Source organism: Furipterus horrens, unplaced genomic scaffold (assembly GCF_987537825.1).
Source record: "Furipterus horrens unplaced genomic scaffold, mFurHor1.1.pri manual_scaffold_4, whole genome shotgun sequence".
NCBI lineage: Eukaryota > Metazoa > Chordata > Mammalia > Chiroptera > Furipteridae > Furipterus > Furipterus horrens.
This window is the reverse complement of record NW_028327174.1, coordinates 55,489,405-55,501,311: the sequence shown is the minus strand read 5'-3', so window position 1 is coordinate 55,501,311 and position 11,907 is coordinate 55,489,405. Positions and strand designations below refer to the sequence as shown.

General features: G+C 47.9%; 1 protein-coding gene across 4 annotated transcripts; it reads right to left on the bottom strand.

Annotated features, from left to right (window-relative positions):
• Window positions 1-7,015: 7,015 nt before the first annotated feature.
• Window positions 7,016-11,315, bottom strand: SUOX (sulfite oxidase). 4 transcript variants are annotated; one of them, XM_090273356.1, is made up of 4 exons: window positions 11,259-11,315; window positions 9,587-9,646; window positions 9,160-9,337; window positions 7,016-8,937 (listed from the first exon to the last, which is right to left on the bottom strand). In XM_090273356.1, exons 2-4 carry the CDS (start codon window positions 9,634-9,636, stop codon window positions 7,528-7,530), a joined length of 1,638 nt encoding a protein of 545 aa, XP_090129482.1. In that variant the 5' UTR covers window positions 9,637-9,646; window positions 11,259-11,315; the 3' UTR covers window positions 7,016-7,527. The 4 variants fall into 4 exon arrangements, with proteins under 4 accessions (XP_090129482.1, XP_090129484.1, XP_090129483.1 ...); XM_090273358.1 differs by having other exon boundaries at window positions 11,273-11,292; XM_090273357.1 differs by lacking the exon at window positions 11,259-11,315 and adding an exon at window positions 10,884-11,252.
• Window positions 11,316-11,907: the final 592 nt, after the last annotated feature.

Below are 11,907 nucleotides of genomic sequence, written 5' to 3'. Positions count from 1 at the left end.
CAAGATATGCTCTATTAAACAATCTTGTTTCCTTTCAAAAGCTAGGGTACTCAAGAATTTCATGCATCTCTTGCTTTTCCCTGGTTCTAACATCAAATTAAGGCATCTTTTCCTTTGGTGTGATCCCTGTGGAAGTGGGGTCTGTAACCTAAAAATGAAGAACAAGTTGAACAGATTCTACCAAGAGAAATATGCTAATACAATTGTGTGCATGTGTGAACTAGAAGCTAGACAGCACTCCTTGGGCAGAGCAGTTGAAGCATAGCATTCAGCTAGCACTGGCTCAGGAAGTGCATCTCATTCTTGGACGCCTGCCCAAATGACCCCCAAACAATTTCGAGGAGGGTGTGAAGGAGTTGTTTTCTGAGTTGGACTTTGTTCCTAGCAGTAAACTAAGCTCATCAGCTTCTTAATTGCTCTTAACAGGTGCTCCATGACACATCTTAGACAAAATAAGTCTTTAGCTGCCTCCAACTGGTCTAAATGCTAAATTGATAACCATGGAAGTCAGAGAGGATTGAGATTCTGCCCTTCCTAGTCTTGATATTTTGAGATCCAGGAGCAAATCAGTAGATGAACTGGACTATTTGCTGAATCCCTAGGTGTCACATCCCTCCCAACCTTCCCTCTCCCTGTCCCTCAAAGCACCTCCTCCCCTGCCTGGCCAGCCAGGCAGATCTTAGTGTTTACTTAGAGGAACTGGGTCAAATTAGGCAGGCCAATTGGAGACATACCGCAGGGGGAGGAGGTAAAAAGAGAGAAGTTAGTTACACAAGACTGGTCTGGCTCAAAGATCTTGGAAGGAAACTGGCTTTATACCAACATAGATGTTATTCAGTGATAGAGGTAGGCACACTATGTACTATAAATTCAGTTCAGCAAGGTGAATACAAAACAACTAGAAACAGCTAGTCTCCCAATTCAAAAGGAAGTATTTCTGTGAGGGGAGAGAAAAGGTTGGTCACTGTAATCTCTAGAGACAAAGATTTTCTTCCCTGTTCTTTGGATCCTCTTGGCACCATAACAAGAGTCCTCCATAGCCTTGGATTTCTCCCATCAACACAATGTCACATTTGAACAGGAATAGGCATCCCTTCCAGCCAGGTTTCCCATCACACTTCCTGACAAGCAGCAGGTGAGGACCAATCCAAAGTCTGGCTTCCAAGGTCAGGTCAGGCATCGGCTACCATCCCCATCGCCACAGAAACATTTCCACAGCTCTGTTGGTGACAAAAAATGTCAGAAAGTGGCTCTGAAAGCCTGAAATAAGATGGACATCACAAGGAATTAAAACTCTTCAAATCCTCCAATGAATCCTGTTTGATCCAGTGACACTCCAAAACTGAAACCTGAAACACATTCCATGTGGCCTAGTGGGTAGAAAGGTAGTGAGGGGGATATAGCTAGGAGAGAGGGTGGAGGTGGAGAGTAGCAAGAACCCATGCCATTGTTTTATGATTATTCCTGAACTATAGCCTGGAAAAGTAGAAATCATTTCTCTGGTTGTCCTTAGGATCTGGGATCTGAGGTGAAGCCCAGCAATTATTAACAAGACAGAATTCCCACCTGCCTGGGAGTGAGTAGTTCATGTACTGCAAGTAGGCCAAACCCACATCACCCTTTCCTGCCTGTGCCTTCCTGAACTGAATAAACTGAGCAAAAACATGCTGGAATCACATCCCTGCTCTGCTCTCTACCAGGGCTTTGCATAACTGGGGAGGGGGAAGAGGTGGAATTACCGATAAGCACTACCTGCAACCTGACTGCACACCCCTTCCCAGGGAACAACCCTGGACATCAAGCAATTTGCAGTTCTGAAATGATCTTTAGTGACAGCCTAGTGCCCTCTGAAGGAAACCCACCCACCCTTTCTCAGCTCATGCGTCTGTCTTTACGGCAGAAAGATCTGCCTCATTTTTTCACCAGGCTGTAGATGGTGACCTTCTGTCTACATGTAACACAGACGAAGACAGCTCAGCTTCATAATCCAAGTGCTTGGGGAGCAGTGCAGAGGGGACGAATTCCCAGGTCATCTTGGGAATGGCCAGGCTCTAAAATAAGAAGGGGTAAGAGCTGGAAACAGGACACCTGGGCAGTGGGAAAATATCACCTCATTGTCTCCTTTTAGATCTCAGATGAATGCATCTTTTCTCTTGTTCTTTCCTCTTCCCTGTCCTCCCCATGAAGACTGTGGAAGAGAGAGAAAGCTAAGGTTTATGGGTGGGAGGAGAAATAATCCTACCCCTCCCATGCCTCATTTCAGAACTTAAGGAACTAAGAAAAGAGCCAAACTAAACAGTTTCAAGCACTACGTATGATGCACATGAGGTGATACTCTCTGGGTTTTTGGGGGTACACTGTTGGGTATATAATCCCTGTGCTTATAGAAAGACCCCACACAGTCACTGCTGTTCAGCTGTATGTTTGGACAGGGTTGGGGAGGGTAGAGCAGTGGAGTTCAATTTGAGTTTTATAATCATCAGTTTTGAGGCCTATGATGTCCAAAACAGGGTTAGCTCTATCAAGTGAAATTTGAAATTACACAGAAGTCTCAATGAACCATTCTGATTTGGGTAGAGTGGCAAAAAGGTGGAAGAGATAGGAACATATTGCCTTTGGTGGCAGTCCTGGACAGAAGACTCTAAATGCATGCTGATCAAAAGAGCTCACTGTTGTTTGGGTCAGAAAGATGTTTTCAGGCTCCTCTGCTAACAAAGAACTGCGTTTGGACAATCTAATTCAGTAAGCTCTCTTCAAGTAGAGAGTAGAGATACTCTAGGACCTGGGGTATCTTGGAGCTAGAATGGAGTTGAGAGATCGCTCCATTTTTTCTTTTTTTTTTAAAGATCTTATTTATTTATTTTAGAGAGATGGGAAGGGAGAGAGGAAGAGAGGGAGAGAAACATCAATGTGTGAGAGAAACATCGATGAGTTGCCTCTTGCACGCCCTCATCTGGGCCCACAACCCAGGCATGTACCCTGACGAGGAATTGAACTGGTGAGCTTTTGGTTAACAGGCCAGCACTCAGTCCACTGGGCCACACCAGCCAGGGTTCCAATTTGTTTTTTTAACTGAAGAAGAAACTAAGCCCAGAGTCACCCATATGGTTAGTGATATAAATAAGACAAATAGAACCCAGGTTAACAGTATGGGTATCTTTCCACTGTGGCACAAAGTTAAGTCTTGCCATACCTGGAAGGTTTGGGGCCACCCTGCACGCTCAGTTTTGTGGGTGATAATATTAATAGTTTGGGGGGTCTACATCTTAGTGACTGAAATCCTTGAACTAGAAACATATGGATCAGACAAGGAATAATGATCTTCTTCCCATGTTTCTTTTCAGAGATTATAGACCTGAGGAAAAAGCCAACCTAGACACTCACTAAATATCTTTAAGATAGAAACAGGGCTTCTTGGCTCAAGGATCAGGCGAGTATATGTATTCCAGCAGAGTCTACAAGGTTGATACTATCCCGGGGGAGGGGGGAACCAGGCCATTCATATCAGCGCTATTCTTTCTTAGATGCTTTTGTCTGATAAACCTTGAACTTGTCTCTGTTTCAAATACAGAATCCACAGCTCTCTTAAGAGGATGCAAATCAAACAGCCTGAATTCAGAGCCTTCTCCAGCAGGGTCAAGAGACCAACAAAGAAAGGGAGTCCCTCTGCCTGTGGCATTGTATACACCACAGGGTCCCACATTCTAATTTGTTCCCACAAAGTAAAATGAGGCTAGAAACAGCTGCCCAACAATAATTTATCTTTATTTTACCTTGGCTATTTTGTGTGTGTGCTCAGGAAAGAGAGATAGCCAGTTTGAGAGAAAATAATTCCTTTGTGGATGTGGGAGGGGGGTAAAAGGTGGGATGTTCCTGCCATGCCGGGAAGCAGGGGCTGCAGATTTAAACTAAGAGGAAATAAAGAAGAAACTCAGTTGCATTTTCACTGGAAAAAAGTCAGGATTTATTTGGAGCCAAGTCCTGAAACACGCTCTACCCTTAACCTATCTGGAGGAATGGGATTGTCCAGAAGCTACAATTAAGTAACTGCACTCAGTGGGCAACAAAGACATTGTTTTGTGCTTGAGACATCAGAGCATCTATTGACTAGGACAAGATACAATTCTGAAACTGCCAAAGTGAAGGCAGCTCCCACCACCTTGGGGCCCACCCCAGAAACTCCAGTGAAACCTCTCCTGCTTTCCAATGATAAGGCTATTTTCTTCTTTTAAGACTTTATTTTTATCTCAGGAGCTACTTTTCTGACTATTCTCATGACCCAAGGAGCTGTCTGGATTCTCTGGTTTTAAGGCTGTTACTGGGGAAGGCTGAAGTTCCCCACATACCACAAAGCAAGGTTCATTGACCTGCTACATGAGGGGATGAGGGATTCCCGGGGAGGCATTTAACATATCCCTACCAAACAAGATGCTACACTTCCAGATTGTCTGATTTAGACTTTTATCTGGTCTTGTCTTCAGAATCTGGATTATATTAAGTAGAAATATTCTAGGTGGTCAGATGCCTGTTTTTAGTGTTTCCTAAGGATATGAACTTATGAACTTCACCCAGGCAAAGTGAACAAATAGCAGTAAGGGGAGAGAGCCAGGCCTCCATGGTCTTCAGCTTGGCCATGACAATGGAAAACCTAGAGCTGACATATGAGTCAGGAACATCAGGCTAACCACTGATGCTGTGAGGGCTCAGGCTGGGGAGATGAGGGCATAGCTGGAGCTATCAAACATGTTAAGTGGGAGTCAATAAGAGTCACACAGTAGAGTTTTGCTTATGAGACAAGGGACTGAGGTAAAAGAAGGTATGCAAAGCTTGCCTGACACATTGGTTGATAATGCAGCAAATCTTCCTGGAAGCAGGGTTAGTAAATTCTTGATCTTGGAGGGGGGGAAAACGTGTACCTTATTTCCTAAAGATCTCCTATCAAGAGGTCTGTGTTCCATTAAACATTCCATTGTCCCCTGACAGGACCAGTCACAATAAAACAAAGAAACAAACAAACATTTAAAAAGTGAGTTTACAACTCTAGCAGAAAAAAAGAGAAGAAAAAACTGGGATGGGGCCCTGTGAGGAGGTACTTGGAGGGCTGTTTTAGTTCAGACGTGCTTCCTAAGTCCTCCACTCCCCTGTACCCCGACTCCCTGGATCTGTCCCAGGGCTTCCTGTCGTACCTTTCTTTCACATGCAGTCAATCTCTTCCTTCTTAGCCTTGCTTCTCAGGATCCCTAGACTTCTCACTCTACACAGTACAGTACTCTATATCGCGGTTCACTTATTGTAGCCTCACCGTATCGTGGGATTTTTAAAAAAAATATATTTAATTATTTATTGCTGATTTTTTGCTATATCACAGCGTATGTTGTTAAAGTTACATAGGTTTAAGAGTGTAGAATATGTTTAAGAACATTAGTATTTATAGAAGTGTGGAAAAGGTTAATAAGGAAGTGGGAAAGGTTAATAAGGGGCTGGGAATGGTTTATAAGTGTGTGGAAGGGTTTATAAAGCCTTAAAATATATATAAATACAAAAATAAATGTAAGGTTCCTACTTCGCGGATTTTCACCTATTGCGGGGGGGTCTAGAAAGTAATACCCGCGATAAGTGAGAGAATACTGTACCCCAGACAGTACTTTTCACTCCACCTTGTTTCTTCTCTACCACGTTTCTCCTACTTTGCTCATTGTCTTCAAGATCTTTCCCACCTAGGCCTGTCTTTCCCTCCAACCTTCTCCACCAAAGCCTAGGATTCCTGGCTTTTCCCCCAAGGTACCCTCTGTACTTCTTTCTGCGTTGTGTCTCCCTGTCCTACCCCAGCCATATCCTACCTAAGAACCTTCCGAACGCCAGCCTTTACATGTCCTCGGTCCTCCGCGTTAATCCATCTCCCGCCTTTTTAGGACCCTTAGGTCCCTGCTACCTCCCCCTCAGTCCTGGGGCCTCATGCCAAACTCCCCAGGGACACCCTCCTTCCCTTGGGCCGCAACCCAACCAGCGACCCCCTTGCTCCCAGTCCCGCGTCCAAGTCTCCCCTCACTTCAAGCCCATGCCCCTCAGGCCCCGCCCCCGCCAACCTAGGCCCCGCCCCCACGCTTCGCTCAAGCCCCGCCCCTCACTCACCTGAGGTAGCTCCGCGCGCGCGCGCGCAGCCTGGGGGGGTTGTTGAGAAAGAGAAGGGACGGTATTGGGGGAGAGGGAGGCGGGGCGGCGGGGGTCCCCCACTATGGCCCGGGCGGCCCAGTGCAGGGGGTGTGGGGGGTCACTGAGGCGGTGGTAACCGGGCCGGAGCCGGGACCCAGGCACTCAGCAGTGGCGGCGGCTCCATCTCCATCAGCAGCTTCACCTGAAGAGGGACAGCCCCCCCATAAGCCCCCCCCATCATAGCCGTCTCCCCTCCCCCGAACAACTTCCGGTCCCACTACAAGGCGACAGGCGGCGTGGCCGAACACCGAGCGCCCCCAAGCCAAGGAAACTGCTGGGAAAGGAGAAGAGCTAGGGGAGAGTAGCTGAGCGCCGAAACATTCAAGTCCGAAAGGCGAGGTCTCTTGGAGAGGGTAACTCAATGGCTGCCCTTTCATCTACATCTAATTTGCAAACTGGGCGCACACTGGACCCTCCTGTGTCCTGGCACATCTGCCCCTAAGGCCAAATTTTGCCCAAGTCTGAAGAAAATACTGACTTTAACCTCTTAGCATTCTTTGCCTTTCCTGTCAAGTGCGTAGGAATTGTGAAGGGGGGGGGGTTAAGGTGGCAAGTATTTTTTACTCTTGGGCATATCTTGAGGTCAGTCACCTAAGTAGCAGGTGCTGACAAACCGCAGAGAAGGAAGCCCCACTTCTTGACATCCCTGTACCTGTTTTTTTCCCTTTCCTCCAGCGTTTATTTTGGATCATCTCAGTATACATCCCAGTACCACTGCACCTCCCTCCTGCAACATGCACACTCCCCAGTGTCAAGAGTTCCCAAAAGTCATAACCTTTTTTTTTTTTTTTAAATAGTGTAGTCTTATTAAACAGATGCTTTATTGACATATTTAGAAAAGTGTAACCATAAAGGGAGAGGGTTGCACTACTCACAACCCCTGGCAACCCAGACAGGCAATAGTCACATACCCATTTTTCTTACTCATATCCACATTCTCTGAAGAATCCAAGAAGAAAAGCAAAATAAGGCCTCAGTGGTGATAAGCATTAGAAGTGGAGGTGGAGTAGAAAGAGAAAATAATACTTGTTTTCCAGAAATACTTCTCCCACTTCTAGCCCCTTCTCCAACAGCTCACCTCCTGGCACAGGATCAGTGGCCAGAAATATGTAACAGTATTAAATGAGGGTTTTGCCTAGGTGGAAATGTGCAATGTATACCTGTGTGTGGCTTAGGAAGGCATAATACAAGTTTCTGATCCAAGCAGTGGAGAGATGGAGGGGAAGGTTTTTCTGTGGAAATGGGGCTAAAGGATGGGTGTGGAAAGGCATTGAGAAGGTGGTTCTGGGGAGTAGATGGTTCCACTTCACCTTCTCACGGGATGACATGGATGTGAACACGGTGCCAGGCATTACTGAGTACACCTCGCAGGTTCCAGATTGGGGCTACAGTGTCTGGCTGCACATTGTAGCTGTCATCTACAGCCTTACAAACTATGGTTAATTCCTTTTTCCCAGGTGGCACCGTAGCTTGAAGCTGCCATAGCCGCCAGGCCCAGGCCTTTCGGGGGCACTGTTTCTCTCCATCCAGCTCAGCCACCTGCCATGTTAGGCCCCCATCCAGAGACACATCCACCCTGATCACAGCCCTCCCACCACCACTCCATGCATAGCCCTTGACAGTCACCTTTCCTGACTCTACTATCTCCCCATCCTTGGGCTCTGTGATGGCTGACTGGACAGGAAGTTCCTGAATAGACAGAGCTGAGTCAAAATCTACAGAGTCCCAGTCCACAGATGGAGAGAAGCCTTTGTAATCTCGCCGCTGCCAGTGGCTATAACTTTCCTCTGGTTCCACACTCACTTTGCCCAGCCATTTGACATGGCGGGCACCCACTACACCAGGAACCACAACTCGCACAGGAAAGCCATGGTCACGAGGCAGAGGCTGCCCATTCATCTCATATGCCAACAGGACCTCAGCTTCAGGGTCCATGGCCCGAGCCAGAGGGATGGATGCTCCATAGGCCATTCCTGTGGAGTCTGAGTCCAGTCCCTCAAAGCAGACATGGGCCTCAGTTTCGCAGCGCTGGTGACCAGCCTTGGCTAACACATCACAGAGTCGTGCCCCAGCCCAGCGTGCAGTGCTAATGGCCCCTGTATTCCACTCCAGACCTCTTACTTCTTTTATCTGATTCATCTCAGCGCGCCGGTTGCCAGCACACTGTAGAGTGACTGTGATCTCATGTTTAGGGAACCTACGCAAGTCACCTAGGGATAGGGACAGTGACCGACCCCCTGGTGGTCCTACTATATGCAGGCGATAGGTGTCTGGGTCCAGGTTAGGCACAGGCAGATGGTTTCGGGTGAAGAAGATAGGGTTGGGTGTGATGTAGTTTTCTGTTAGCAGCTCAGGGGGGGGCTCTGCATTAAAGGGGCGCTGACTGTTGACCTTCAAAGCAGGATGACGTATAGGATCATCAGCATAAGGGTCAGAGGTCTTCAAGGTGGAGGGTGCCTTGTCTTCAGGGCTCAGCTCCCCAATCTTGTACTGAGCTAGTATCTCACGTACATGGGACTGGTTGTGAACAGCATAGAGGGCCCAAAAGGGCTCTAGAGGACCCCCGGCTGCCAGCATCAGCTTTGACGGTCCCCCTGGGTGTAGGTCCACAAATTCTGTGACATCAAAAACCTCAGATCCCAGAGTCACCCAGATCCTAGTCTCAGGGCTGTGGTGGGATTTTACTTCCTCCCTCGTGTATATACGTGGTGACTCCTGAGCAGCCTGCAGGTAGGGCAGGGGTGAGGCAAAAGAGAACAGAATATTAAGAAGAAATCACTGTAATTTACCCTGAGCCAATGCACAAAGTCATGGCCACTGGGAAATGGAGGTAGCAGATTTCATCCCTACAGTACTGTGCATGAAGCCAGTGGTAACAGTCTGGCTTGCCTGGGCTCACTAGGACCCCTTTGTGCTGACAATGAAGTGTTTTCCTTTTCCACTTACCCTGCAGCGGTGGTCATGATAGACCAATACTGCACCGAGGCCAAGCAGGGTCCCCATGACTCTCCATCCCCTGGTGCTGGAGTTATCTCTAGAGAAGGCAAGGCTAGGGCACTGAGGCTGAAATGAATCATTTGTAGAGGAGGCCTGAATGCAGAGCCTTGAGTGGGTACACTTGAGTCTGGAAGAGAAAGAGGCCTTTTTAGTAGCACACATACGATCAGTTAAGGCCTGGATTTACCTCTCCCTGGCTGGCCATTGGTTCATTCAGTTGGAACTTAGTTTCTCCAGGGATGGGTGAGACAAGTGGAATCTAGCTTGTCCTTTCCATCCAGGCCACCATCTCAACTATCATATCTGGCAGATAAGATATTATAAAGATACTGGGAGGGGGAGATATGGGCTAGGAGACTAGGATGGATTGGCCTACCTGCAGGCCCGTCTGAGGCCCAGGACAACAGCTCTGTGCAGCAACAGCATTGTGGCAGACCTGCAGGATGAAAATTCTGGGGTCAAGATAGGAATTGCTGGGAGGGGATGATATTAGGGCAGTTTGAGGGAATGGGTAGGGGGGAGACACATAAGAGGTCAAATAGAGATTTTCTGTGGTAATGAAGACAAAAGATAGGAATGGGCGTCTAAATGAGCCTTTAAGAGAAAAACTGGCATACTTCAGAGACAGACTATACTGATAGGATGAAAGGGAATGTGGGTGGGGAGAGGGGAGGAGTAGGAGTCTTCTAGAATTACCCAGTTCCCATCCTCCACTCTACTTTTGGGCCTAAAATGGCAGAATTTATTTCTGAAGTCAGGAGAAGACAAATGAAGGGCAGACTGACTTTTAAACAAGGTCTAAAAAGAGCCCTGGCTGGTGTGGTTCAGTGGATTGATCACTGGACTGTCAACTGAAAGGTTGCCCTTTCAATTCCCAGTCAGGGCACATGCCTGGGTTTTGGGCCAGGTCCCCAAATGGGGGTGTGCGAGAGGTAACCAATCAATGTTTCTCTTGCACATCAATGTTTCTCTCCCTCTTTCTCCCTCCCTTCTCCTCTCTCTAAAAATAAATAAAATCTTTAAAAAAAGAACAAAACAGGGTCAAAAAGGTGAAAAAGGTGGTGGCTGCCTAATGGAGTGAAGGAGTTCAGATTCTGGAGTCAAACTTCTTTGGGTTTGTGAAACTGGGGCCCTGCCATTAATGAGCCCCGTACTCTGGGCAACATAATGAAGCCTCTCTGAACTTGCTTCCTCATCTATGAAATGAGATCTACCTAGCACAGTGCTATGACCAGTAGACAAGTAATAACATTCTCTGAAGGCCTTTCAATCTCCTCCTCTCTCCACCCACCCTAAGAAAAAAATTGAACCCATCTGGGACCTGGACCCTAATCCCAGGTGCCTACCTCTACCTTGTCTATGCCATTAAAGGAGCTCAGCAAATTGAGGAGACAATGGCCAAGCTGTCAGGCAATGGGCTAGAGAAGGACGAAGGTAATTTTTCTGCTCTTTGCCCTGCAGTAGTTTCTTCCTCACAGCATAGGGCAGATCACTGACTTCAGGAGGCCCAAGTGGGGAGGGATGAGAAGAGTCCCAATTGTCCATGAGATGCTAAAGAGGGGGACATGCAGAGAAACTGCCAGAGGGAAAGCAGGAACAGAATCTGCATTTTACTCCTGGGCTATGGGCCTCTCACTCTCCCTCCCAACCTTCCCTCAACCCCAGGAACCCACCTGAACCAGACTGGAGCAGTGCAGGTAGGGCTAACCTGCAGGTTACCTCAGTTCAATTTCCCAGGTTTTGGAAAAGGTATCCTGCTGCTGCATAACAGATGCCACTCCTCAGGGGCACTTTAGATAGGAGGATATTTCCAGCAGCGGGGCACAAGCACCTGGTCTCATGCCACTACCCAGACCCGGCACAAGTTTCTTGTAGTAACACTCTGAGCCCCAGAAGAAGCACCCGGACAGCGGGAGTGGAGGCAGGTACTGACAGTTTTGTTGTCCTTGGGGTTCGAAGCATCCCTGGGTGCCAAGGACTTCGCCGTTGCCTGAGTCACCAGCCCTTCCCCCTCCTCTTCCCTCTAGCGGCCCGGTCCCAGCCCTTACCCTGTTTGACGTACGCAAGATGGACCGGTCCGGTGCTTCGGGACTGCGGGCAAAGGGGCGGGGCCAGCGCTGTGACGTTTCGGGATTAAAGGATAATTCGTGATTCGAGTTCCTCTGCTCGCCCCCAGCCATTGGTGGGTCGCGTGGACCGCCTCCTAGCCTGTGCCCGCCTCCCAAGGCTGCAGCAGGCGGGGCGCTTCCAGGGCTAGAAGCTAGAGCAGACTTTTTTTTTTTTTTAAACCCCAGCGGGACAAGCAATGGGACCCTCGCCGTTGTCCGGAACCGTGACTAATATTCCAAAGGTTGGGCTTAAAGGTGGGCGACTTTGAGATGACCCCGCCCCGCCTCTACAGCTGAGATTCAAGGTGCGTTCACTGGAGGAGGCCGGATCCAGCCAGCCTTCTCAGGGTGGAGAGGCACTTTACCGTTTTATGACAAACATCTGTTTTGCAGCTACAACAGCTGTTTCTTTTAGAGAGAACTAGGTCAAGTGATCAGTTCTCTTATATACAAGAATGAAAACAGAAGCACGCTTAAATAGTGGTTCAAAGACTGAGATTCCTTGGACTAGAATTTCTCCCCAAATCATGGGATCAACAACACTGAATAGCCATCTTTTTTATTTTGATTAGTTAAGCCAATTTTAAAA

Bases quoted from the DNA above. Each gene is read 5' to 3' on its own strand.
- SUOX (XM_090273355.1), bottom strand. From the start codon at position 11,172: ATGCTTCGAACCCCAAGGACAACAAAACT. The intron at 9,338-9,586 runs GTAGGCCAATCC...TTTCTCTTCCAG, and splicing joins GGCCTCAGACGGGCCTGCAG to ACTCAAGTGTACCCACTCAA. The intron at 8,938-9,159 runs GTAAGTGGAAAA...CCCTACCTGCAG, and splicing joins ATCATGACCACCGCTGCAGG to GCTGCTCAGGAGTCACCACG.